We start from the raw sequence: 25,345 nt of genomic DNA, 5'->3' as shown, positions 1-25,345 counted from the left end.
TGCAGAATGACTGATAGAAAGTTGTAAGTGAAGTGATCACATCATACCATTTCTACAAAAACTTCCGTGGGCACCACAACAATAAAGGGCTAAATTTAAAATTCTCTCTCTGATCTTCAAGGCACTTAAAGGAAATGAGCCACAGTACTTGAAGAACAGGATTTCCCTCTATGCAACTCCAAGGATATGCATCTCCAAAGTCGCTAAGGTCCTTCCAAGGAGTATCCCTAACACCACCTTCACCAAATGAAATCATGCAATGTGACACCCACCAACAAGCCTTCTCTGGAGTACCCCCCCCCCCCCCCCCCACCCACACACACTCACACATGCACGCATGCTCTAGAATGCACTTCTGGAAAGGCTTTGCCGAACTCAAGACTATCTCTACTTCAGGAAGCAAGTGAAAACCTGGCTCTTCTCCCTAACCTTTTATTGAAGAAGCAAGTAACTAGGACAGTCACACACTCAAGGACTAACATCAGTTGCATTTATTGCAGTAGGACTTTCTTATGACACATACACCTTTTATGACTCCATGTGCAAGTTTTTCATAAGTCAGTCATGCTTATCTTCTACCTAAACTCACTTTGTCTTATCTGGCTTTAGATCTCATCTCCACTTACGCCCGTGTTGTCTATTGGGATGTTTTAATTTGTGTTGACATTGGAAGTAACATACTATGCTACAGTGTGTACTGTTATTTGTTTTGGTTTTATGCTGCTGTAAATTGCTTATTGCCTATGTCTAGTAACACCGCCTTGGGTGAATTTCTTCAAAAAGGCAGTATATAGATCTAAATAAACAAATCAATAAACTCATCCAAGAGACTTCTGCCATATACTTCCTTTCACTGGTATTATTGCTGCCACGACTGATAAACAGAATCCAAAACCAGATCCAGAGGCAGGACTTTGTTTTGGATAGGGCTGCTCTTAATGGAGCAGTTAATGTCCATGGGATGAAGGGGTGTAATGGTTCAGGATAACTTGTCTGTTGAAACTTGCTGCCTCTTCTAGATCACCTTATATATCAGCACCACCACTCAGTTTTTCTTTTGTTTTTGGGATATACTCCACTATATTCCGTGTTTTCTTGCTTGGTTTCCATTTCTTTTTTGTAGATTATCAGAAAGCCTAAGTGTACTGGTTCATTTATATACTTATATTATTCTTGAATGCTTAAATTGCACTTTATGCACTTCAATTTCCTGATTTTGAAATTATTTAAAGGCTATACCGAAAAGCTTGACAAATAAAGAGTTAAAACTTACTGCTGCAATGAAATACATCCTCAGTAAAGAATCATTTTAGAAGAAAACTAAAGAAACCACACATTAATAAGTGAAAACTGCTGAAGGATACAGCCTTGACTACTGACAATCCCTTTACAGACGATTGGACTTGTATGCAGCATCCATAAAAAAAACAATGAAACCTCCGAAATAAAATTCTTTGCACAGCCTCTAAGGAATCGCTTCCAGTTTTTCCTCTGTACGATACTGCTATGAAGTTGAATTTCAAAGCTGACACAGCTGTTTTTACAGAAGGCATTTCTTAAATTAGCTGGCATACAAGTGCCCACTGCTTGTGCTCAGATATGCTGCAGAGTTCTGTTGTATGTGGCTATCTGTAATTTGGGCTGCTGCAAAACAATGTCTTCTGTTAGTTGCTTAGGAAATTTAGGTTTGCAGCTTCTCTCCCTCCCAATGCATATGCTTTTTATGGATTCTCCAGGAAATACTTCCCTCTGCCAGTGCTAAAGGCCACAATTTAAATTACTACTGCAGTGGATTATAATTGAAATGTCTGCCTATTGGTGTATTATCTGATCTACAACCTAAAGTCTTATTTTTTTAAAAATCTCAATTCATCATGCTGCACCTGAGCAGAATATTAATATCTCTGTATCCAAACACAAGACTGGTTTATGCTGAAAAACAAGTTCACAGAAGTTGTAACCCTGCAACATCTACAGAAATTCAAATACCACCTTCAGCTTCAGCAACTGCTCTAGCGCAGCATTTTACCACAATTTTGCAGGTAAAAGCCCTGGCAACAAATTAAAGGCATAGGTGAAAGTTAAAGATTCCTACCACCATACTGTCTTGCTTTTCCATTCCGTATAAAGGGCATTTCAGACAATATTCAGAAATTACATATCTACGTAAAACAATTTGCCTTTGTGTGCATTTGACACAACATACCTTAGATTTTGGTACTGAAACATTTTTAATTCAGTAATACTACCTGCTGAAATCACTGTACTACAAAGTGAACAAGGAGGGCTATCAGCTTACATAACTATAACACTTCTGCAAACATTAATAAAATGGTTTCAAACCTGCATTCTCAAATTTTCTTTTAACACAGATATGCTCTGGCAATTATGCTGGTTTTATGTATATTCTTGTAGCATACAGCCCTAATCTCCAATACATTAAAACTTCTCTAAAACCTCTTAGAATATTTTCACGCAACATATTCTCATCTTTCTGTAAACAGATACGTTCCAATTTGATAGAACCAGCTCAGCTTCCTACTTAGATTTTGGTTTCAAGCAAATTACAAATGCTGAGTGCAGTGTAAAGGCTAACCGTATACAGGTTTCTGAAATCTTACCTGGAAATCCCCCTTGTACCATTGCTCTACCAATGTGCACCTCAGGAAAGCTGCATTCCTGACAGGCATGCAACGCTGTAGGCAGCTCAGATTCTCATCATACACAGACTCTGTGCTTGTCTTTCTTCTGATGACCTTGGGCCTATTTTCCTAAGATTTCTCCTCTTTTCAGGGCACCCTGTCAGCCTATTTCTGCCATAAGATGCAATCAATTGTACAAATTTTCAGCTACCCGCAAGCTTGGAGCTGCATCTGTCAGCAGATGAAAGCTGCCTATAAAAGTACGCAGAGAGAAGCAAATCACTGGTTCCAACATCTGACCCACTGATGCTCTACGGCTGCCGTTTGTTGGACTGGCTTATCCTGCCACCCCTTAGAATGACATCTCTATCCAGAGACAGGAGTTGATTTAAACAGGACATCTATTTCATCGTGTCACTGCTAGCTGCAGTTAATATTGTGCTCAATGACCCGTTCCCATGGCTGAGATATAAATGGAGCTAATGACATTAATTATATCTATGCATCCTCCTCTGCTAGTGACAAGGGATTACAGCTGAAAGCAAAATAATTTTGTTAACCTAAATGTTTGGAAATGCTTGTAGCACTTTCTGAAAAAAAAAAGAGGTTTTTCATCATCCCTAGCTAAAAAAAGTATTAGTAGACACAGACTAGGACTACTTAAATCAAGAATATTTTTTAAACAAGCCTTTATTGGAATACTGAATACTAAAACATTCTGAATAATAGAAATTCTACCATCTCATACATCCAGTAGCTCTCAGACCTCCTTCGCAGAGTCACAATTCTAGCTCAATCTCTAATCAGAATATCAAAATTATTATTCATTTTAAATGCTGTATGTATAGTAAGTAAGTACAGAAAGAATCTTGCAGTTTTTGTGTCTCACCACCAACTCTGTGTTTCACCAACCCCTAAATCATGCTTCAAAACATCCACCAAAAGCCATCTGTTCAGTACATTATATGTTTGGGCATGACTGAAAAAAAAATATGAAACGCACCTGCTCCTAATTAAAATGTTGCAAACAATTCCTTGATAACGCCATTTAAGCACTAAGAATTTTGCATCAAGTTAAAAAAATGTTTATGGTGACTTGTATTCCTTTATGATTTGAAAATATATTACAAGATTACACTAACAAAAAGTGAATCACTACTGGCCCTTTTAAAGGTGGCAGGTTAACAATCTTAAATATTTTAGGATGATATTGGAAAAAGATTAGCAGTGTTAGTGACATTTTAAATATGGATTAACGAGGCAGATGAAACATGAAATTCAGGTCTCCACTCTTCCATCTGCCATGTCTTTCTATATATCTTGTGAATACACAGAGTTTTAAACGTACTTCTTAGTTTTGATACCAAAAATAATATCCTGTTCTAACATGAAAAACCCAATGTTGCTAACATTTTATTTTCTATAAAGTTATTTTAACACTTTATTCGTCATATTGGTTGCTAACCAGTCTTTCAAATCCTCAGTTGATTGTAGCGACATCTATTGGTGAGTCAGTGATCAAATACAGATAATGGTCCACATTAAAAAATCATATACAGACTGACAATTGGGCAGACGACCGTGCATTAAAGTTAGGCTTGCTAGTTTACAAGCCTAATTATAAACATAGTAAAATACATAGTAACATAGTAGATGACGGCAGAAAAAGACCTGCACGGTCCATCCAGTCTGCCCAACAAGACAACTCATGTGTGCTACTTTTGTGTATACCCTACTTTGATTTGTACCTGTGCTCTTCAGGGCACAGACTGTATAAGTCTGCCCAGCACTAGCCCCGCCTCCCAACCACCAGCTCTGGCACAGACCGTATAAGTCTGCCCAGCACTATCCCCGCCTCCCACCACCGGCTCTGGCACAGACCGTATAAGTCTGCCCAGCGCTATCCCTGCCTCCCAACCTCCAGTCCCGCCTCCCACCACTGGTTCTGGCACAGACCGTATAAGTCTGCCCCGCACTATCCCCGCCTCTCAACCTCCAGCCCCGCCTCCCACTACCGGCTCTGCTATCCAATCTCGGTTAAGCTCCTGAGGATCCTTTCCTTCTGAACATGATTCCTTTATGTTTATCCCACGCATGTTTGAATTCCATTACCGTTTTCCTCTCCACCACCTCCCGCGGGAGGGCATTCCAAGCATCCACCACTCTCTCCGTGAAGAAATACTTCCTGACATTTTTCTTGAGTCTGCCCCCCTTCAATCTCATTTCATGTCCTCTCGTTCTACCGCCTTCGTATCTCCGGAAAAGGTTCGTTTGCGGATTAATACCTTTCAAATATTTGAATGTCTGTATCATATCACCCGTTTCTCCTTTCCTCCAGGGTATACATGTTCAGGTCAGCAAGTCTCTCCTCATACGTCTTGTTACGCAAATCCCATACCATTCTCGTAGCTTTTCTTTGCACCGCTTCGATTCTTTTTACATCCTTAGCAAGATACGGCCTCCAAAACTGAACACAATACTCTAGATGGGGCCTCACCATCGACTTATACAGGGGCATCAACACTCCCTTTCTTCTGCTGGTCACACCTCTCTCTATACAGCCCAACAACCTTCTAGATACAGCCACCGCCTTGTCACACTGTTTTGTCGCCTTCAAATCCTCAGATACTATCACCCCAAGGTCCCTCTCCCCGTCCGAATCTATCAGACTCTCGCCACCTAACACATACGTCTCCCGTGGATTTCTATTCCCTAAGTGCATCACTTTGCATTTCTTCGCATTGAATTTTAATTGCCAGACCTTAGACATTGTTCTAGCTTCTTCAGATCCTTTTTCATGTTTTCCATTCCCTCCGGGGTGTCCACTCTGTTACAGATCTTAGTATCATCCGCAAATAGGCAACCTTTACCTTCTAACCCTTCGGCAAGGTCACTCACAAATATATTGAACAGAATCGGCCCCAGCACCGATCCTTGAGGCACTCCACTACTCACCTTTCCCTCCTCCGAGCTAACTCCATTCACCACCACCCTCTGGCGTCTGTCCGTCAACCAGTTCCTAATCCATATAGCTTATCTCTACAGAGTTCCTATTACTGCACTTCTAGCCCTCTATGCCACTCACTGTTGCTCTTTTCTATGTGCCTCCACCAGTCTCCTTTGTCACCCTAAAAAAACTACAGCCTATTCTAATGGACCATCACTTACTGTCCCCGAATACAAGTTGTCTAGGAGATTTCAACATATGCATGGATGATCCTTTCAATTTTCTTACTGGGGATTTTACTGTATTTCTTCATGATATCTATCTCTCTGAACTTGTTCAACTACCCATTCATACTGCAGGTCATACTATAGACCTTATTCTCTTGGATATGCATTATTCTTCTCCAATTGCTGATGTCACTGCTACTACTCTTCCTTGAACTGATCTCATTGCTATTCAAAATACTTGTCCAAAACCTACAACACTTTCCCATCCTGAGTCAGTTCCTTATTGGAAGTATGACTTCTCAACTGTTACTGAGGACACATTTCTGCAGAATCTTATGATAGATTTGCATCCGTTCGCCACCCTCGATTTAGATGGGCAGGCTCAAGCTTTGAATGCTGCCCTCTCATCCGCTTTGGATAAGTTGTGCCACTTAAAAACTTTACAGCGTACTCATGAGAAATGGGAACTGTTGTATACGGTCCAGCACAAACTGCTGAAGACATATTTTAAGGGATAATGAAAGAAAGTAGAAGAGTCATTGTTCAGAGAATCTCCTTACCTATAAACAACTTCCAAGAAACACTAGTACTCTAAATTTATTACAAAAGCCTCCGATTCAGCAAGGCCACACTAATCGCTTATTTGATACACTGCCTCTTTCATGCCCGAGTCAAGGCGGTTTACATACATTATAAAACTAGTAATAAAACTAAAAATAAAACAGAGAAAGGAAAGAAAAGACAGAAAAATCTACACACACATTCCACAAGATATAGACAGAATCATTCACATAGAATATTACCAGTCCTCCAGGAATTGTTACCAATTGCCCCCACCCCGACTCAATTGTCACAAGTACAGGGTCAGTAGTTGTCAAATGCCCACTGGAATATACAGGTCTTCAGATGCAGACCAGAATGAGATATGAGGGATCTAGTCTGAGGTACTGCAGTAGGGAATTCCAGAGTGCTGGAGCTAAAAAGAAAGTGGCACTAGCTTAGCGGAGTTTAAAAAAGGTTTGGACGGCTTCCTAAAGAAAAAGTCCATAGACCGTTATTAAATGGACTTGGAGAAAATCCACTATTTGTGGAATAAGCAGTATAAAATGTTTTGTACTTTTGGGGGATCTTGCCAGGTTATTTGTGACCTGGATTGTCCACTGTTGGAAACAGGATGCTGGGCTTGATGGATCTTTGGTCTTACCCAGTATGGCAATACTTATGTACTTATCTTGTGGACTAGCATTTTGTCCTGGAAAGGTGAGGGAAGACTAATCTATTGTCAGTCAAAGAACATAATGTATGTAGTGGGGTATATGGAATGATCAGAGATGCTAAGTACTCAGGCTTACTGTTATAGAAAATTTTGTGTATAAGAGTACATAACTATAATCAAAATTGGGAGTGGAGATATGGAATCTTGTAAGATAATATCTTAAATAGAATGTACCTCCACTGAATGAAAAAAATATAATTAAGCATATATCCAACAATCGCTCTATATTCTTTTTAAGGTCCTCTTGTAGTTTTTCACAATCTTCCCGCAATTTGACTACTTTGAATAACTTTCTGTCTTCGGCAAATTTGACTGCCTCACTAGTTACCTCCATCTCTAGGTCATTTATGAATATGTTAAAAAGCAGAGGTCCCAGAACCGATCCCTGAGGGACCCCGCTAACTACCCTTCTCCATTGTGAATATTGACTGTTTAATTCTACTCTTTGTTTCCTATCTTTCAACCAGTTTTTAATCCACAGTAAGACACTACCTCCGATCCCATGTCCTTCTAATTTCCTCTGTAGTCTTTCATGAAGGACCTTATCAAACGCATTCTGAAAATCTAGATACACAATATCAACCGGGTCACCTTTGTCCACATGTTTGTTTACCCCTTCAAAGAAATGCAGCAGATTGGTGAAGCAAGACTTCCCTTCACTAAATCCATGTTGACTTTGTCCCATTAGTCCATACTTTTGAATGTGTAATTTTGTTCTATACCATTTTGCCCAGCACCAACGTCAGACTTACCGGTCTATAATTTCCCGGGTCTCCTCTGGAACCCTTTTTAAATATTGGCGTTACATTGGCCACCCTCCAATCTTCCGGTACCACACTTGATATTAAGGATAAATTACAAATCAATAACAGTAGCTCTGCCAGCTCATTTTTTAGTTCTATCAGTACCCTAGGGTGAATATCATCAGGTCCAGGAGATTTGCTACTCTTCAGTTTGCAGAACTGCTCCATTACGTTTTCCAGATTTACAGATATTTCAATAAGTTTTTCCGACTCTTCAGCTTTGAATACCCTTGTCTGGCACCGGTATCCCACCCAAATCTTCCTCGGTGAAGACTGAAGCAAAGAACTCATTTAGTTTTTCTGCTATTTCTTTGTCTTCCTTGATCACCCCTTTTACACCCTGGCATCCAGTGGGCCAACTGATTCTTTTGCCGGTTTCCTGCTTTTAATGTATCTAAAAAAACTTTTTACTATCAGTTTTCGCCTCTATCGCTATCTTTCTTTCAAAATCCCTCTTTGCCTTTCCTATCAGCGCTTTGCATCTGACTTGACATTCCTTATGCCGCTTCTTATTTTCCTCACTCGGTTCCTTCTATTATCTGAAGGATTCCTTTTTAGCTCCAATAGCCTCCTTTACCTCACTTTTTAACCACACCGGCTGTCGTTTGGTTTTCCGTCCTCCTTTTCTGATACATGGAATATGTGTGGCCTGGGCCTCCAGGACGGTGTTTTTGAACAGCATCCACACCTGTTGTAGGTTTCTTACCCTCTCAGTCGCTCCTCTAAGTTTTTTTTTTTACCGTTCTTCTCATTTTATCATAGCTTCCTTTTTTAAAGTTAAACGCTAACATATTTGACTTCCTATGCTTACCTTTTTAAAAGCAAATTTCAAAGGCAATCATGTTATGATCACTGTTGTCAAGCGGCCCCCGGATCGCTACCTCCCGTTCCAGATCATGCGCTCCACAAATGACTAAGTCTAGAATGTTTCCTTCTCTCGTCGGCTCCTGTACCAGCTGCTGGAGTCTATCAGTAACCAATGCAATTGTTTCAATGGTGGTGCGATATGATCTTGCCGCTTAGCCTTCATAAGATTCTGGCAGCAGTATTCTGAAGAGTCTGTAAGCGTTTTAGATGTGCCTTGGTAATCCCTGCATATACTATATTACAGTAGTCATATCATGAGTTGATACAGGCATAGAATAAAGAGTGAAGAGATTCAGCATCCAGATAATTACGAATTGCTCTAAGTTTATGTAAAAAGAAAAAAACAAAACAAAACCTGATAGCAAAAACTTACAGTGTAAATGAAAGAGCTGAGTCTGTTAAACAAAGTTAGAATGCAGGGCAGAACAGGTGCTGATCCAGGCTGCAACTGTTTTTTTGGGATTCAGTACCAATCGGTTATCCTGAAGCCATAGCACAACTTTGTCAAGATATGTCTGAAGTGGCTATAAATCAACTGAAGTAGCCTTAGTGTAATGTATAAGAAGAAAGTAAACAGCATAAGGAGCTGATGCTATAGGATTGACTCAGAAGTGCTAGTGGACTGACAAAGAGATTAAATAGCAGTAGTAACAGCACTGAACCTGGTGGCGCCCCACAGGAAAGCATATGCGAAGCTGATGTGGAAGAGTCTTGTACCACCCTAAAAGTACATTGAGTCAAAAGAGACTGAAATGTTCTGGCTGAGTAGCTCACAACTGATACTTTGGCTTTTCAGTTTCAGAATAAGATAACAGGACTTAGGAATACCTTTTCCACCGCAGTTGCGGGTTCATCTGTGCCCTCTGATACCTTGGTTTGGGGAAATGCTGACTTAATGTTTGCTCCTCTGCCATCCGCCTCCAATCTGCAGTCACTGAGTATTAAAATGTTCACCTTAGACCTCTCAAGTGTTCTACACTTACAGTGTCTACTACATGGTTCTAAGACTACAACAGCCCCTCACAACCCAATGCTATCTCATCTTTTCAAACGACTCTATCCTTTATTTATGCCTTACTTGCATACACTTATTACTGCCTCTCTACAAACTAGAACAATTCCCCAATGTTGGAAAAAGGCTTACATACAGTCGAAAAGGAAAGCCATCAATGCACCTGAAGATGATATTTATTTATTAATTTATTAGGCTTTATTTACTGCCTTTTTGAAGGAATTCACTCAAGGCGATGTACAGTAAGAATAAACCAAACTTGAGCAATAGGCAATTACAGAGTAAAAATATTCAAATAACAATACAAAGTACGGCATAGTATACTACTTACAATGTCAACACAATACGTAATAGAACATTTTAACTGACAGTAAAGGGTATAAGCAAAGATGGAACATATAGATAGGTAAGAGAATAAGAGGAGTTAGAAACTAAGGTGACTAATTTAAAGAAAGTTGCACATGAGGTCAGAGAGATGGTTAACATATAGATAGGTAAGAGAGCAAGAGGAGTTAGAAAATAAAGAGATTAATTTAAAGAAAGGTGCACATGAGGTCAGAGAGATGGTTAAATATTATCTCAGCTAGGGTAGGAGTGGATAAACATGTCCTGCTGCAGTATGTTCAGTCTGTGTCACTCCTTGTGTGTGTGAGTGAGGCTAACAAGTTAGTTACTTCTTCCATTAAAGGCTTGGTTGAAGAGCCAAGCTTTCACCTGCTTCCTGAAGTAGAGATAGTCTTGTGTTAAGTGGAGCCTTTCAGGCAGTGCATTCCAGAGTGTGGTGGCTACTCCGGAGAAGGTTCACTTGCGGGTATCACATTGTGTAATGTCTTTGGAGAGGGTGTGGTTAGTGATAGTCCTTGAGAGGACCTTAGTGTCCTTGGCAGTGTGCAGAGGGACATCTTGTTCTTCAAGTACTCAGGGCCATTTCCTTTAAGGGCCTTGAAGATCAGAGTTTTAAATTTATCCCTGTATTGTACTGGTAGCCAATGAAGTTTTTGTAAAAATGGTGTGACATGACTAATTTCTGCCCCATCTCGAATCTGCCCTTCACTCACTGATCAACTGACACGTCATTTAGAAGACACTGGCTTACTCCAACTCTCTTCTATCAGTACCACTGATACAGCTTATTCCCGGTTTCAACATACTAACATGGTACTATGAGGTGATATTTGTTCTGTATAATACCACCTCTCCTGCAGTGTTCTACAGGGTTTGATGCTTGTGCCTATCTTAAATATATTTCTGTCGCCTTTAGCATCTCTCATTCAGACTCTGAATCTTAATTATTTTATCTACAATGATGACATTCAGATATTATTTACCATTGATCCTTCTGATTAATCTGACAGTCGTTCATTTAATGCTAAATTAGTGACTATTGCAGGTTGGCTTTCAGATCATAAACTAGTACTCAATCCTTCCAAGACTAAAGCTATGCTATTCTCTGACACTGATGAAGTTTCTCTTCTTCAACCTCTACGAATGGCTAATTCCTCCATAGAGACAGTGGATGCCCTGAAAATCTTGAGAATCACCCTTGACTGTCAACTAAACTTTCGGAAACATGTTCCACTGTTGGTAAGAAACTGCTCTTTCAAACTGAAACTACTTCATTCTGTGTGTTCCTGCTTGGACTCTAAGTCACTTCGCATACTGACTCACTCCTCAATTATTAGTCGTTTGGACTACTGTAACTCCCTTCTCCACATTTTTTGTGTACAGGACTTAAAACTGCCTTCAATTGATACAGAACACAGCAGTTGAGCTCATTTATGGTGCAAAGCAGAGGAATCCTATTACTCCTGTGCTTATAAAAGAATATTGGTTGCCTATGATCTACAGAATCCCCTTTTAAGATCCTTACGCTTATATATTAATTTTGTTCATCCAGATTTCTATTATTTCTATCATGCTACCAACAGGATCCATGGAAACACAAAGCCTGAGGTTGTCCCACATGATAATGGCAGGTGAGAAGTGTGCAAGCATGGTGGAGCAACTCAAAAGCTTCTAGTAATTGCTAAGATGAAGCAGCTTTCCTCCACAGGCTCCATCAGTGACATCACCCCATACTGTGAAGACGTGCTTATCCTGCTAGTCTTTGGAGAGTAAACTAAAGTAAAACAAAGTTCTGCAAATAATTTAGAAGGAAATGCTCTAGCCAGATTTCATTGAATCAGACACCAGGACAGTGTCCTTGAGCAGCTGGGTGACCAGTGACGTACCGAGGGCAGGGTGGTGGAGGCGGTCCGCCCCGGGTGCACGCTGCTGGAGGGGTGAAGAGCAGCCGCATGCCTGTCGGCTCTGCTGGTTCCCTGCTCCCTCTGCCCCGGAACAGGTTACTTCCTGTTCTGGGGCAAGGGAGCAGAGAACCAGCGGAGCCAACAGGCATGCAGCTGCTCCCAGCAGCTAAGAATGCACCTGGGGGTGGGTTGATGCGCCGGGGTGGGGGGGCGTTGCGTCGGAGGGGGTCGTGCTGCAACCTGGGGGGACAGACGCCGCTGCACCCGGGGAGGGGGGGGGGGTGCACAGCGGCCCCGAGTGGCAGCCAACCAAGGATCGTCACTCTGGGTGACATGGATGGCATCTTGTAAAACTCTGAATGGTTTGAATCCACTGGCAGTAGAGGGTCCAACAGACTTGCCTCATGAGGAGACATGCCAAGGGAGGTTACAGGTACTGTTGATGCCATGAGGCTCATCAATCTGAACCATCACGCCCTGTGTACCAACTCTCATTCTTCCATGACAGATACCAAAACAGTGATCCTTTCTTGTGGAAGAAACACCTGTACCTAAGTTGTGTCTAGCAGAGCTACTAGAAATTCCAGTCGATATGATGGGCTTATGTTGGATTTGGAATAGTTTATAATGAACCTTGGGAACTTCAACACCTGATTGTTCTCATCAATTCTTTGGCTCCTGAGATGTGCTCTTCACCAGACAATCATTCAACCACCCTAATTTGCATAGATGCCTGTTATCACAACTTTTTCAACTGAACTTTCTTTATGTTACTTTATAGAATATTGAAATCTTGTTGCAATTTTTAAAAAGAAAGTGGTGGGCACTAGGCATGAGTCTAATGGGGGAAAAAAAATCCCCATTCTAGACAGCTCCACTGGATAATGTCACTCACACAAGGGCTTCAGCCCCTCATCAGATGAAACTGCCCTTCCAGCAACAAACACAAACATCATCTCCGAAATTAAATTCAGAATTTTAAAAGAGGGATGTAAATGAGTGGCAGCAAAGAGTTAATGGCTAAGCTTTAAACATTTTTTGAGAGTACTGCTCTCAAAGAAAAACTATTATGCTGCATGTTTTTCCCCTAACTATATCATATCCTGCCTAACATGGTTACAAAATCATATTTTAAACTTGAATCAACACTCAATCGTGAGTGGAGGAAAGCCAACTATTACTACGTTATCAACTTTGACTCACTGAGCAAAAAGGTACCAAAAGTGGGGTATGTGGATTATTTATACCACAAGATAGAGGGATATGAACTGCATAATCCTGCAAACTTTCAGAATCGGGTGTAGACTAATTACGTCTTTTAAGAATGAGAAACATTTACCAATAAAAAAGTAATTCACTCTAGAAATCACAAACCCCACTTTAGGTACCTTTTAAGCACTTGCAGTTTTTAGGCTGTAGAGCATGAAAAATATCAAAGTTGTGGAAAAAACTGCATACTCCCATTCTACTGACCCTAAATTACACAAAACTTTCAAAAATGAAAGATGCCCCTCCAAACCTTTATAGCCTTTATCTCTGTTATTTGTAACCCCACTTTTGGTAACTTTTCACTCACCAGGTCACAATTAATAGAGGCATAGAATAGACATGATACCAGATAAGGGCCAAGGGGCCCATCCAGTCTGCCCATCCTCAGTAACCACTAACTCTTCCTTCCTAAGGGATCCCACATGCCTGTCCCACGCTTTCTTAAATTCTGACACAGTCCTCATCTCTACGACCTCCACGGGGAGGTCATTCCACGTATCCACCACCCTTTTCATGGTCTTGGGATCTTGTCAGGTATTTGTGACCTGGATTGGCCACTGTTGGAAACAGGATGCTGGGCTTGATGGACCTTTGGTCTTTCCCAGTATGGCAATACTTATGTACTTATGAAGAGTAACGACAGCTACAAAGGGATTATTACCTCAAAGAAGTATCCCTCCAGATCACACTACCAGTTATGGTTCCAAAATAAGAGCACATCCTGTCTGGGGTTTAAGTTTTAAAAGATTAAACAAATCTCCAAAAATATATATAGCTATTTTAATCTGTGAAATACCAAATGCTGCCAAACTCACTTCCAAACCAGAAATAATCCATGTAGTTGCTAATGATGTGATAGATTGTCTGCATTGGCTTAAATGCTTTTAACAAATACAGTGTTTAAACTAACACAAGTAATTGCCTGACAATTAATACCATTGTAATAATCATTCAACTTTATATTTCATTTTTATAATGCCAGAAAAATTACTTCCTTTTTAGGATTAAATATAAAAGCTAACATTCTTGAAACTTCAATTTCATAGACTTCTAAGAGTGAATTTTATATTCAATAGTGTTTCTAAATATTGATTTCATCCCATTCCGCATCTATCAGAGCTGTGTAGAATTCTTTTCTCTAGAGTACTAATGCCAGCAACATCACACTGAGCATGGGATTGTAAGCCAGCAAATGCTCAGTGTCTCATGGTAGATCCATCCTTCTACATGCTTTCTGTGTGAAAACGAAACCCATGGGTGGAAGATGTATGGCTACTATGGCACAGTGAGTGCATGCTTGTTCACAATCCTGTCCCCAGTGTGATATTGCAGGCATAATACTCCAAAGCTGTAGTTATAAATTTCATTTTTTTTGTTATCCCTGGGCCTCAGATGCAACTCTTTAAACCCCCCCCTCCACCTCAGACCTTAGATCCCTTTTCCAGTTGTCCGCTGAGAACATCAGAGCTTTCACTTTGCTGTCAGTGGAATGCAGCGAGTCAGCCCACATTGGTAGGGCTAGAAGCAGAGCTTTTTTTGAGGGGGGGGTATTGAGTACCGGCACCTTTTCCATTGTCTGCTAAAATTGACCCATGGTCCCCAAGTTTTAAAGAAAGAGCTCAGGCTCTACACACCAATTCTGCTTGATCATAGATTCTGTGACTGGTTGCAGGTGACCTGGTTATTGTGGGGTGGGTTCCTCGGTGACCACCCCTCCCCTGAAGAGTGGCCTGGCATTTGAGTACCAGCACCTTTATTGCTAGAAAAAATGCACTGGCTAGAAGTGACCTGCCCCTCTATGCTTCCATGCTACAGGTAAGGCCTATAAACTCAGTTACAATAGTCCCTGTGCTGACTTGCCTTCCGTTGACCGCATCACCAGAACTGGGGCAACGATATCCACCACAAGGGTGTGTGGAGGGGCATGGTAGGGATTAGGGTTGGAGGTACAACAGTGGGGAGATAGGAAAAAAATAGGAATTAGAGAAATAGAAAAGGAAGTGAATGCACATGGGTGATGTGTGGAAGGGGTAATTAGACGTATACAGGTGGGGTGCGTAAAAGGAAAGAGAGAGCCAATGAGACGTTGAAGAGGAGAGACAAAGATTGAAAATCAGATCTGAGATCCTGGCAGGATGGGCTATCCCTAGAAAATTTGCCACACCCCCCTCCCAAATTTATGCTGTCCTATGTTCAAGGCATAGTAGAACTGTGGGTAAATCTAGGCATATATACCCATCTTTGCTGGCTGCCAGTCTGCTGAAAATAGACACATATGAAAGGACTGCAGCTACAACCTAAAGATATCACTCGCACTTTGAAAGTTTACATATATCCTTGAAGGCTGATTTAATTTGTAAATGTTCTTTCAAAGTGCAACATAAAAACCAAATACACAAAAATTAAACAGCACTGGTACATGGCAGTTCTCTTATACTGTTGTGAATTTGCTATAACATGCAAAAGCACTACTTACGAGATTCCTGGACATAATCTTCTTCAGTATTCTCCATCTCTTCCTCCAATGAGCTGCTGATATTCAAAGGACCTTTATAAGGAGGTGGTAACATCATTGGTGGGGGTGCGCCACCTACAGGGAAACTCATTCTCTGGGGAAATAAAATATGATTCATATGAGTTTGAATCAATGATCAATTCCAAGGGGAGAGTCAAAGTATTATATTGATAATGCAGGCAAAGAAAAAGATAAAACAGAGCTTGGAGCCCAAATAACTTCTAACCTGCAAATTCAAGTGCTTCAAGCAACTACAAGAATGTAAAAAATCGATCTCACTGCTTCTATAAATTAATGTGAGAGAGACTTATTTCGAGGTACAAGCCCAGCATGAAAATATCTATTACAAACGAACATTGCTCCCAATTATAATGTATACAGAAGTCACCACCCTGAAAATCAGATCAATGCACAAATATCAGTTTCTATGAGCAATCAACAAAAGGTTGCGTAATTATCCAAACATCAGCTATCTTGCAGAACCATATTCAAAACTAGCCATCACATGGCATAACATTTTATCTCAGTAAATTTAAGAGTTCCCCTGCAATGCCACATTGGAACCAGATCCAGAGAATGATGCTTGTAAAAATATCTATTACCTTACATAAATAAAGACACCGGGCAAAATCGTGGCAATCCATGTTAAGAGTTCAGAGAACAGTTCAGTCTGGAGGTAGGAAGCAACCACACGAGAGTGTACCATCCAACATTTAGCTCTGCATCTCAGAATAACCGGATCATTGTTTACATTACCTGCCCGCCACAAATTATATTCAATTAGGTTTTATGTAATAAAGCCTCTAATAGCATACACTTTAGGAAGTGAGCCATGGCTGCACCATTATGGCAAGCAGAGCTGTAATGTTTTCCAGCTCGCAGAGAAAACATTCAGGATCAAATATAAGATAAACCATTAACATTTAGAAATGGGGCCGTGTAGACAGATCTGACCTGATCTATGCTTGTGGAACACAGATGGTCCCCATGGTACATCTGCCATTTACATAGGACAGTAAACAAAAGCAGCCATCCTGGCTGTGAGCTGTCATGAAGATCCTGCTTTCAGTCCCACGCCTGGCTTTGGCTCCTCAGGCTGACCAGGGCTTGTGAGGCTGCTGAGGCAGTATTCACAAGCCTTGAGGAAACCCCGGCCGGCCGCAGTTATAAAATACTACCACCCACTGTGATACTCTGGGCACCTGTGCACCAGATTCCAAAGGGAGCCATGGTCTATGAGCTCTGGCCAAGGACTGTGGCTACAATGTTTGGATTATAGCAGGGATGTTAAAACTCACTTAAATTCTAGACAGTATGGGGGGAAAAAAACGTTACTTTCAGCAGGCTGACTAGAAGGGGAGGGGGATGATTTGCATAATGTTCCAAAAAAAGAGCATTTTTGTGGTCCAGTTAATTTAGTGTGTTGCTTTTTTGTTGAAGGAGGGGGAATGAATTGTAATGATCAGTACTGGGAAGGGAGGGAATCTCAGCGGAGGACGACAGACAAGAAACCAACGTTTCAAAACAATTGGAAATACAAAACTGAACACTAATTACCTCTCCCTGGACAAACTGAAGGGTTTTGCTCAGTACTGGGACTGCTGAAGCACTCAGAGCTAGCACCTAAGGATCCTTGATTAGTAAAGGGGACCTAGGATTGGGAGATGGATGATCTCCTCACACCTCACTGCACACCTCTGATCCATCAGTCACTCTCTTCCCATCCGCCACACCTCCTCTGATCCCTTTACTCTATCCCCACTTCCCTCCTGTAGCCTTCTCACTTTCACCCTGCGGGACCTCAGAATCCCTTCACTCTGCGCCCCTCCCCTTCATATTGTTTTGCATCATATTACAACAGACTCTCGTTCACTCTAGCCCTCTTCACCACAGCCCCTCATTCACTTTCCTCTCCTGAACACACCTATTAAATTCTCAGTCACCCCTCCTTATCATATTACCTCCCTCACCATCTTACCCTCTTCGCCAATACAACCCACAGCCTCTCTGATTCCATCATTCTCTTGCAGCCCCCCTCTCCCAACCCTCGGTACTTACTCTCACTCAGTCTGATTTTATGATCCTGATTGCAGCAATAGAGAGAATGATAGTAGCAGAAGCAGGGCCTAGGGGACATGTTGGCTTTATACCAGAAGCAAAAGGTAAGGGTGGACTACAGAAATCCACTAGAGGGAAACTAGAGATGAAGGATCATAAAATCTTTAATAAGACAATCATAGTGAAATACAAAAATCCAACATAAAATGTCCATGGGCAAACACCAATAACTGTCTAAGGGCTCCTTTTACAAATCCCCACTAGCGATTCCAACATGGAAAATGCAACAAAGCCCGTAGGAATTGAACGGGTTTTGTTGCATTTAGCGCACCGGAATCGCTAGCATGGCTTTTTAAAAGGAGCCCTAAATTGTATCCAGTGCCCAATACAGATTTGTGTTTCAGCGTAACACAATCAATACAAAAAATATAAGAAAATTATGTTGGATTTTTGGAGTTTCACTGTGTGTTATGATTCTGCTGGATAGACAGGGGAATGTTTGGGACTCACTCCTGATTGGCTTGTCAGGGGCTGAGCCAGCAGACGTCAGAAGCCTGATCCATTTAAGCCTGCCTTTCCCCTGCAATCATTGCTTTAGCGTTGATTGCTTTGTTTGCTCATCTGAAGCCAGCCTGCGCTTGGGGCCCTTGTGTTCACGTTGGAGTTTAGCCTTTCTCCTCGTGCTTGTCTATTCTGTGTATGTGTGTGCTGGGTTCCCAGCATGAGCCTGATTGCCTCACTTCCCCACACCTGGTTTGGTTTTCTCCTGCTCTAACTTGTGCTGCCTGGGGTAAGCTTGTGCCATGAGTCATTTCAGTTTGTTTGTTTAGCTTTCTCTTTCTCTCTCTCTCTGTTCCCTTTGTTGTGCTGAGCTTCTGCTCTGCTCCCTGTGGTTCTGCCTCCCCTGTCCTTGTATTTTGCTCCTGTTTGTTTGTTTGTTTTAGTTCACTTTGTTTGCTGTATCTGTCTCCTGTTTCCGAGGAGCAGCGTGCCTTTTCTGGCCTGTGTGTGTCAAGGCAACTTCCACTGTTTGCTTATCACTCCCCTTTATCCTTGTCTGCTGAGTAGCACTGTTCTGTTTATTATTTTAGCAGTTCCATTTTTCCATTGAGGTGTTGTGGGGCCAGCTTTGCGTATTCCTTAGGTAGTTCTCCCTTCCCACTGTGTGCTGTATAGTCAGCCTAGTGTGTTCCCTTGTGGGGCTTCCTGTATCTTTGTATGCTGTAAGAACAGCCTAGTTCCCTTGTGTGCTGAATGGTTCAGCCTAGACAGTATTCCTATAGTTGGTTTCCTTTTTCCTTGAGTGCTTCGTGGCACACCTTAGAGTATTCCTTGAGTGGCTTCCCCTTTCCCTGTGTGCTGAATGGTTCAGCCTAGAGTGTAGTCCTATCGTTGGTTCCCTTTTTCCCTTGAGTGCTGTATGGTTCAAGCCTAGAGTGTTTCTTTCTGGGGCTTCCTGTATTCTTGTTTGCCCTGTGGCACAGTCTTGTATACCTTTAGAGGTTTCTGCCTCTCACCCTTTCCTTTGTGTCTCTACCTTGCACTGTGGGCGCTATCTGTGGCCCAGTTCCGTGGGGAACCCTTGTTGTTCTTTCTCCCTTCCCATTATGTGCGAGTGGGTTCCCGTTCGGCCGTGAGGCCTGTCTGAATGCTCTATCTCCCACTTTCTGGTGGTGCCTGTTGGCTGTTGTGTGTGTGCAGGGCTTGGTGGCTGGGGTGGTGCGCAGGACCTGTTCAGTCTACCTTAGGCCTTGGCCAAAACCCTATACTAGGCCTCTGCCTGGGCTCAAGGGCTCACTTCCGGAATAACACTGATTGTCTTATTATGATTCTTCACCTCTAGTTTCCCTCTAGTAGATTTCTGTGGTCCACCCCTAATTTTAGTTGGTGTATGACCTCAAACGTAGGGTGTCTACCTCTATCTCCTGTTTGTGCTTCTGGGCATGTCAGCTTTGGCAGAAACAGGGGTTCTTCTTTGTCCCCCTTCCCATCCCATCTTAGCTTGCTAGGAGGCCAAGGACAGCAACAGTGTAGAGCTCTGAGCAGTGTCCTCCTCCTCCAGTTCTCCAGACTCAATGTGTCATGCTTTGAACTGCGGAGAACACTGTAGTGCTGTGTAGTTCAAAGAAGGTCTGGACAGTAGAAGTAGAGGAGAAGGTGGTGGCCAGAGAAATTCTTTACTGCTGTTATCCTTCTTTTAGCAATTCAAGAGGAACTGGTATAGGGTGGAAAGGAGAAACAAGGAGCCACTATGTCTTTCACTGCCTCCCACAATAGAAACTCTGCTGCAGGACAAGTGAGGTATCTTAGCAGGCCTGAAACAGCCCATGACAATAGGTTTGTCACCCCCCTGTCCTAGAAGAAACTAAGAACAGGATTAATAAATAATGGAGAAAAGCACCTAGAAGTTGTGAAGGCAAGCTCAAACTACTGTATTCATTTATTTACTTTATAAAATTGAGATGAACATTCAAAGAAGAAGGAAGTCACTGGGCTACAAACTAAATAAAAGCCACTCAGAGAAACAGGTTAAATTTAATTTAGCAAAATAAAGTATGCATTTGTGCTGCAATTTAGACAAAACTAGCTAAGCTTACATTAGATTGGCTAGATTAAGATAATATCTTTTCAGGGGCAGATAAAGGTACGTACAATAGGTACTTCCCTACTCCATACTGGGTCAGACCAATGGTCCATCTAGCCCTGTATCCTATTTCCAGCAGTAGCCAATCCAGGTCACAAGTACCTAGCAGAAACCCAAATAGTACCAACATTCCATACTACCAATCTCAGGGCAAGTTGTGGCTTCCTTCATGTCCACCTCAATAACAGACTAAGGACTTTTCCTCCAGGAACTTGTCCAAACCTTCTTTTAAAGCCAGATATGCTACCTGATGTTATCACATCCTCTGGCAATGAGTTCCATAGCTTAACTATTCTTTGAGTGAAAAAATATTTCCTCCTATTCGTTTTAAAAGAAGTTACATGTAATTTAATTGAGCGGTCTTTGTACTTTTTTGAAAGAGTGAAAAATCAATTCACTTTTACCTATTCTACGCCACTCAGGATATTATAGACCTCAATCATATCCCCCCCTCGGCCATCTCTTTTCCCAGCTGAAGAGCTCTAACCTCTTTAGCCCTTCCTCATATGGGAGGAGTTCTATTCCCTTTATCATTTTGGTCATTCTTCTTTGAACCTTTTCTAATTCCGCTATATCTTTTTTGAAATACGGCGACCAGAACTGAACGCTCAAGGTGATGCTGCACCATGGAGCGATACAGAGGCAGTATAATATTCTTGGTTTTATTTTGCATTACTTTCCTAATAATTCCTAGCATCCTGTTTGCTTGTTTGGCCACCACCACACACCGGGCAGATTTCAGCGTATTGTCTACAATAACACCTAGATCTTTTTCTTATGTGCTGACTCCTAAGGTGGATCCTAGCATCAGGTAACTATGATTCCGCTTATTCTTCCCAATGTGAATCACTTTGCATTTGTCCACATTAAATTTCATCTGTCATTTGGATACCCAGTCTTCAAGTTTCCTAAGGTCTACCTGCAATTTTTCACAGTTTTGTGTCATCTGCAAATTTAATCACCTAACTTGTCATTCCAATTTCCAGATCATTTATAAATATGTTAAATAGCACCGGTCCCAGTACTGATTCCTGTGGCACTCCACTATTCACCCTCCTCTATTGCGAAAAATGGCCATTGTTTTCTGTTTAATAACCAATTCCTAATCCACAGAACAACACTGCCTTCTATCCCATGACTTTTTAATTTTCTCAGGAGTCTCTCATGAAGAATTTGTCAAGCACTTTCTGAAAATCTGGACACACTATATCAATCGGCTCACCTTTATCCACAGGTTTATTCATGCCTTCAAAGAAATGAAGCAAATTGGTGAGGCAAAACTTCCCTTGGCTGAAACCATGCTGATTCTGTCCCATTAAGCCATGTTTGTCTATGTGTTCTGTAATTCTATGCTTTATAATAGTTTCCACTATTTTACCCGGCACTAAAGACAGGTCTGATGGTCTATAATTTTAAAAAAATCGGCATTACATTGGCAACCCTCTAGTCTTCAGGAACTATGGACGATTTTAACAAGTTAAAAATCACTAACAGCAGATCAGCAATCACATGTTTGAGTTCTTTCAGTACCCTGGGGTGTATACCATCTGGTTCAGGTGATTTATCACTCTTTAACTTGTCAATTTGGCTCAGTATGTCTTCCAGGTTCACTGAGATTTCTTTCAGTTTTTCCACATCGCCAACCTTGAAAACCATTTCCAGTACAGGTAGATCTCTTACATCTTCTTCTGTAAAGACTGAAGCAAAGAATTCATTCAATCTCTCTGCTATGGCATTGTCCTCCCCGAGTGTCCCTTTTGCTCCTTCACAATCTACAGCCCACGGATTCCCTCATAGGTTTCTGCGTCTGATGACCCTGAGTTACTATGAGTTTTGTCTCTGTGGCAAGTTTTTCTTCTTACTCTCTTTTAGCCTTCTGTATCAACGCTTTGCATCTAGCTTGACAGTGCTTATGGTGCTTCTTATTTTCTAAATTCAGATTCTGTTTCCATTCTTTGAAAGAAGTTTTTTTGGCTCTAATTGTCTCTTTCATTTCAGCAGAACAAAGCAGGTGTTGATGCTCCTGTACAAGTCACTGGTGAGCCCAACTTTGAGTACTGTGTTCAGTTTTGGAGGCCGTATCTTGCTAAGAATGTAAAAAGATGAAGCGGTCCAGAGGAAGGCAATAACAATGGTACGGGGCTTGCACCAAAAGATGTATGAGAAGAGGAAGACTCAAATATGTATATCCTAGAGGACAGGAGTGACAGGGGAGATATTATACAGATATTTAAATACTTGAAAAGTATTAATATAAAAACAAATATTTTCCAACGAAGGGAAAACGGTAAAATGATAAAACTAGACATGAATTGAGATTGCGGGGTGGTAAACTTAGCAGTAATGTCAGGAAATTCCTTTCCATGGAGAGGATGGTTCATGCCTGGAATCCCCTCCTGAGGGAGGTGATGGAGAAAAAAATACTGATGGAATTAAAAAAGGTGTGGGATGAACACAGAGGATCTCTAATTAGAAAATGAATGGTATAAAAATGATTACATGTCTGTTTGCATGTCAAGCAATGCTTTAAATGGCGACTCTGACTGTGAAGAACTAAGGCCAGTGCTAGGCAAGCTTGTATGGTCCGAGTTCGGTATATGGCAATCCAGTTTAGGATGGGCTGGAGAGGGCTTTGACGGAAACTCCATTAGTTTGGAACATGGGGACAGTGCCGGGCAGACTTTTATGGTCTGTTCCGCAATTGACATGACGGATTTGGATAGGCTGGAGTGGGCTTCGACAGCAACTTCAGTAGTTGGAAACTAAGGACAAGGCTAGGCGAACTTCAATGGTCTATCTCCCAGAAATTACAAAGAGAGATAATGATCAAGTATTGTACATCACATTCATTGCTGGTTTAATCATGACTTGATAATGAGTTGACTGTTGGGCGAACTGGATGAATCATTCAGGTCTTTATCTGCTGTCATTTACTATGTTACCCTTTTAACCATGCTGGCTGTCATTTGCTCTTCTTTCCACCTTTGTTAATACATGAAATACAACTGGTCTGGGCTTCCATGATGGTATTTTTTTTAAAACAATGTCCATGCCCGATTTAACGTCCTAACCTTTGCAGCCGATCCTTTTAGCTTCTTTTTAAACATTTTCCTCATTCTGTCGTAGTCACTCTTTTGAAAATTAAATGCTGCTACAGTAGATTTCCTTAGCATCTTTACACCAGATATCAGCTCAAATTTGGTCATGTTATGATCACTGTTTCCAAGCAGATCCAACACCATTACCTCTCATACCATGCCCTGCATTCCACTAAGGACTAGATCTAAAATAGTTCCCCTCTTGTCAGTTCTTTGACCAATTGCTCCAAGAAGCAGTCATTTATAACATCTAGGAATTTTACCTCCCTAGAGTTCCCTGATGTAACATCTATCCAGTCAATATTGGGGTAATCTAAGTTTGCACCTGATGCAAATGAATATGAAATGACCTGCCCAAGATCAAAGGAGCAACAGTGGAATTTGAACCTTGGCCCTCCTGGTTCTTAGTCCATTGCTCTAAACACTGGGCTACTCAGAGTATCAATTCAGTTAATGGGATGAGTCAGTTCAGTCTTTTCTTGACATGAGGGTTTGTTATGCAAACAATAAGGGGTCAAAATGTTGATTTAGATCAGGTACAAAAAAGATTGATGCCATATTCAGTGTGGCACAACTCCAGTGGTCAATCACAATACAAACTTATGCAGCAGCTAGTTTCAGTCAGTAGGTGTCCAATTACTATCATACTTCATACAATTTCTGCCACTTTGGCTGTAGTAATACAAAGGCATAACATGAGAGCTGCATACTACACTGTCATCACATCTACAGCTCCACCACCAAAAAGAAAGGAAAACTCAAGTGGCATTAATGGTCAGGTATGCTAAGTATTTCCCCCACAGACACAAAATATAAAATAAAACATACTTTAGACAAGGAAAATTGCTATTATAAAACTGCACAGCTGAATATACATGTATGGGTGTGGGCACACTTCTGTAGCCCACATGTATGCACTCCTTGGAGGAGATGCAAATTTGTGCAAGAGCATTTCTGCACGCCTAGGGTTAGTTCTGTAAACCTGCTTTATAAAGACGCTTAGGCACCTGTGCTACATGTACCAAAAGGGCATAAAATATATGTGTTTTTGAAAGTTTTTCTCGGTACTCTATTATAAAATTGCAAAAGAGTGGAGGAGTAGCCCTCCTATCTATTTAAAAGTCTCAAAGCCACATAACTTTAAGGGAGGGAGGGGAGGGGAAGGATTCTAGTGGTACTTAAATACTTCTTAGACATACCTTTGTGAAAGTTTTGAAGATTCTTCTGCATCACCATATGAAACCACACTTTTTAAAGTTTGTTTTGTTTTTGTTACATTTGTACCCCGCGCTTTCCCACTCATGGCAGGCTCAATGCGGCTTACATATTGTATACAGGTACTTATTTGTACCTGGGGCAATGGAGGGTTAAGTGACTTGCCCAGAGTCACAAGGAGCTGCCTGTGCCTGAAGTGGGAATCAAAACTCAGTTCCTCAGGACCCAAAGTCCACCACCCTAACCACTAGGCCACTCCTCCACTGTTGCTACTATTTGAGCTATTCCACTAGCAACATTCCATGTAGAAGTCGGCCCTTGCAGATCACCAATGTGGCCGCGCAAGCTTCTGCTTCTGTGAGTCTGACGTCCTGCACGTACGTGCAGGACGTCAGACTCACAGAAACAGAAGCCTGCGCAGCCTTCTACATGGAATGTTGCTAGTGGAATAGCAACATTCCATGTAGAATCTCCAATAGAAGCAACATTCCATGTAGAATCTCCAATAGTAGCAACATTCCAT

General features: G+C 41.5%; 1 protein-coding gene across 2 annotated transcripts in view; it reads right to left on the bottom strand.

Moving 5' to 3' along the window:
- The window catches only part of PATJ (PATJ crumbs cell polarity complex component), a 429,677-nt gene that overhangs the window by 210,915 nt on the left and 193,417 nt on the right, over nucleotides 1-25,345 (bottom strand). For both annotated transcript variants that reach the window (XM_030205409.1, XM_030205410.1), the window contains exon 27: nucleotides 15,769-15,901. In XM_030205409.1, the coding sequence (XP_030061269.1) occupies nucleotides 15,769-15,901 (133 nt within the window). The remainder of the gene's footprint in view (nucleotides 1-15,768; nucleotides 15,902-25,345) is intronic.

The sequence above is a fragment of the Microcaecilia unicolor genome, chromosome 6 (genome assembly GCF_901765095.1).
Source record: "Microcaecilia unicolor chromosome 6, aMicUni1.1, whole genome shotgun sequence".
Taxonomy (NCBI): domain Eukaryota; kingdom Metazoa; phylum Chordata; class Amphibia; order Gymnophiona; family Siphonopidae; genus Microcaecilia; species Microcaecilia unicolor.
The sequence above is the reverse complement of the archived record's forward strand: the minus strand, read 5'-3'. Positions and strand labels throughout refer to the sequence as shown.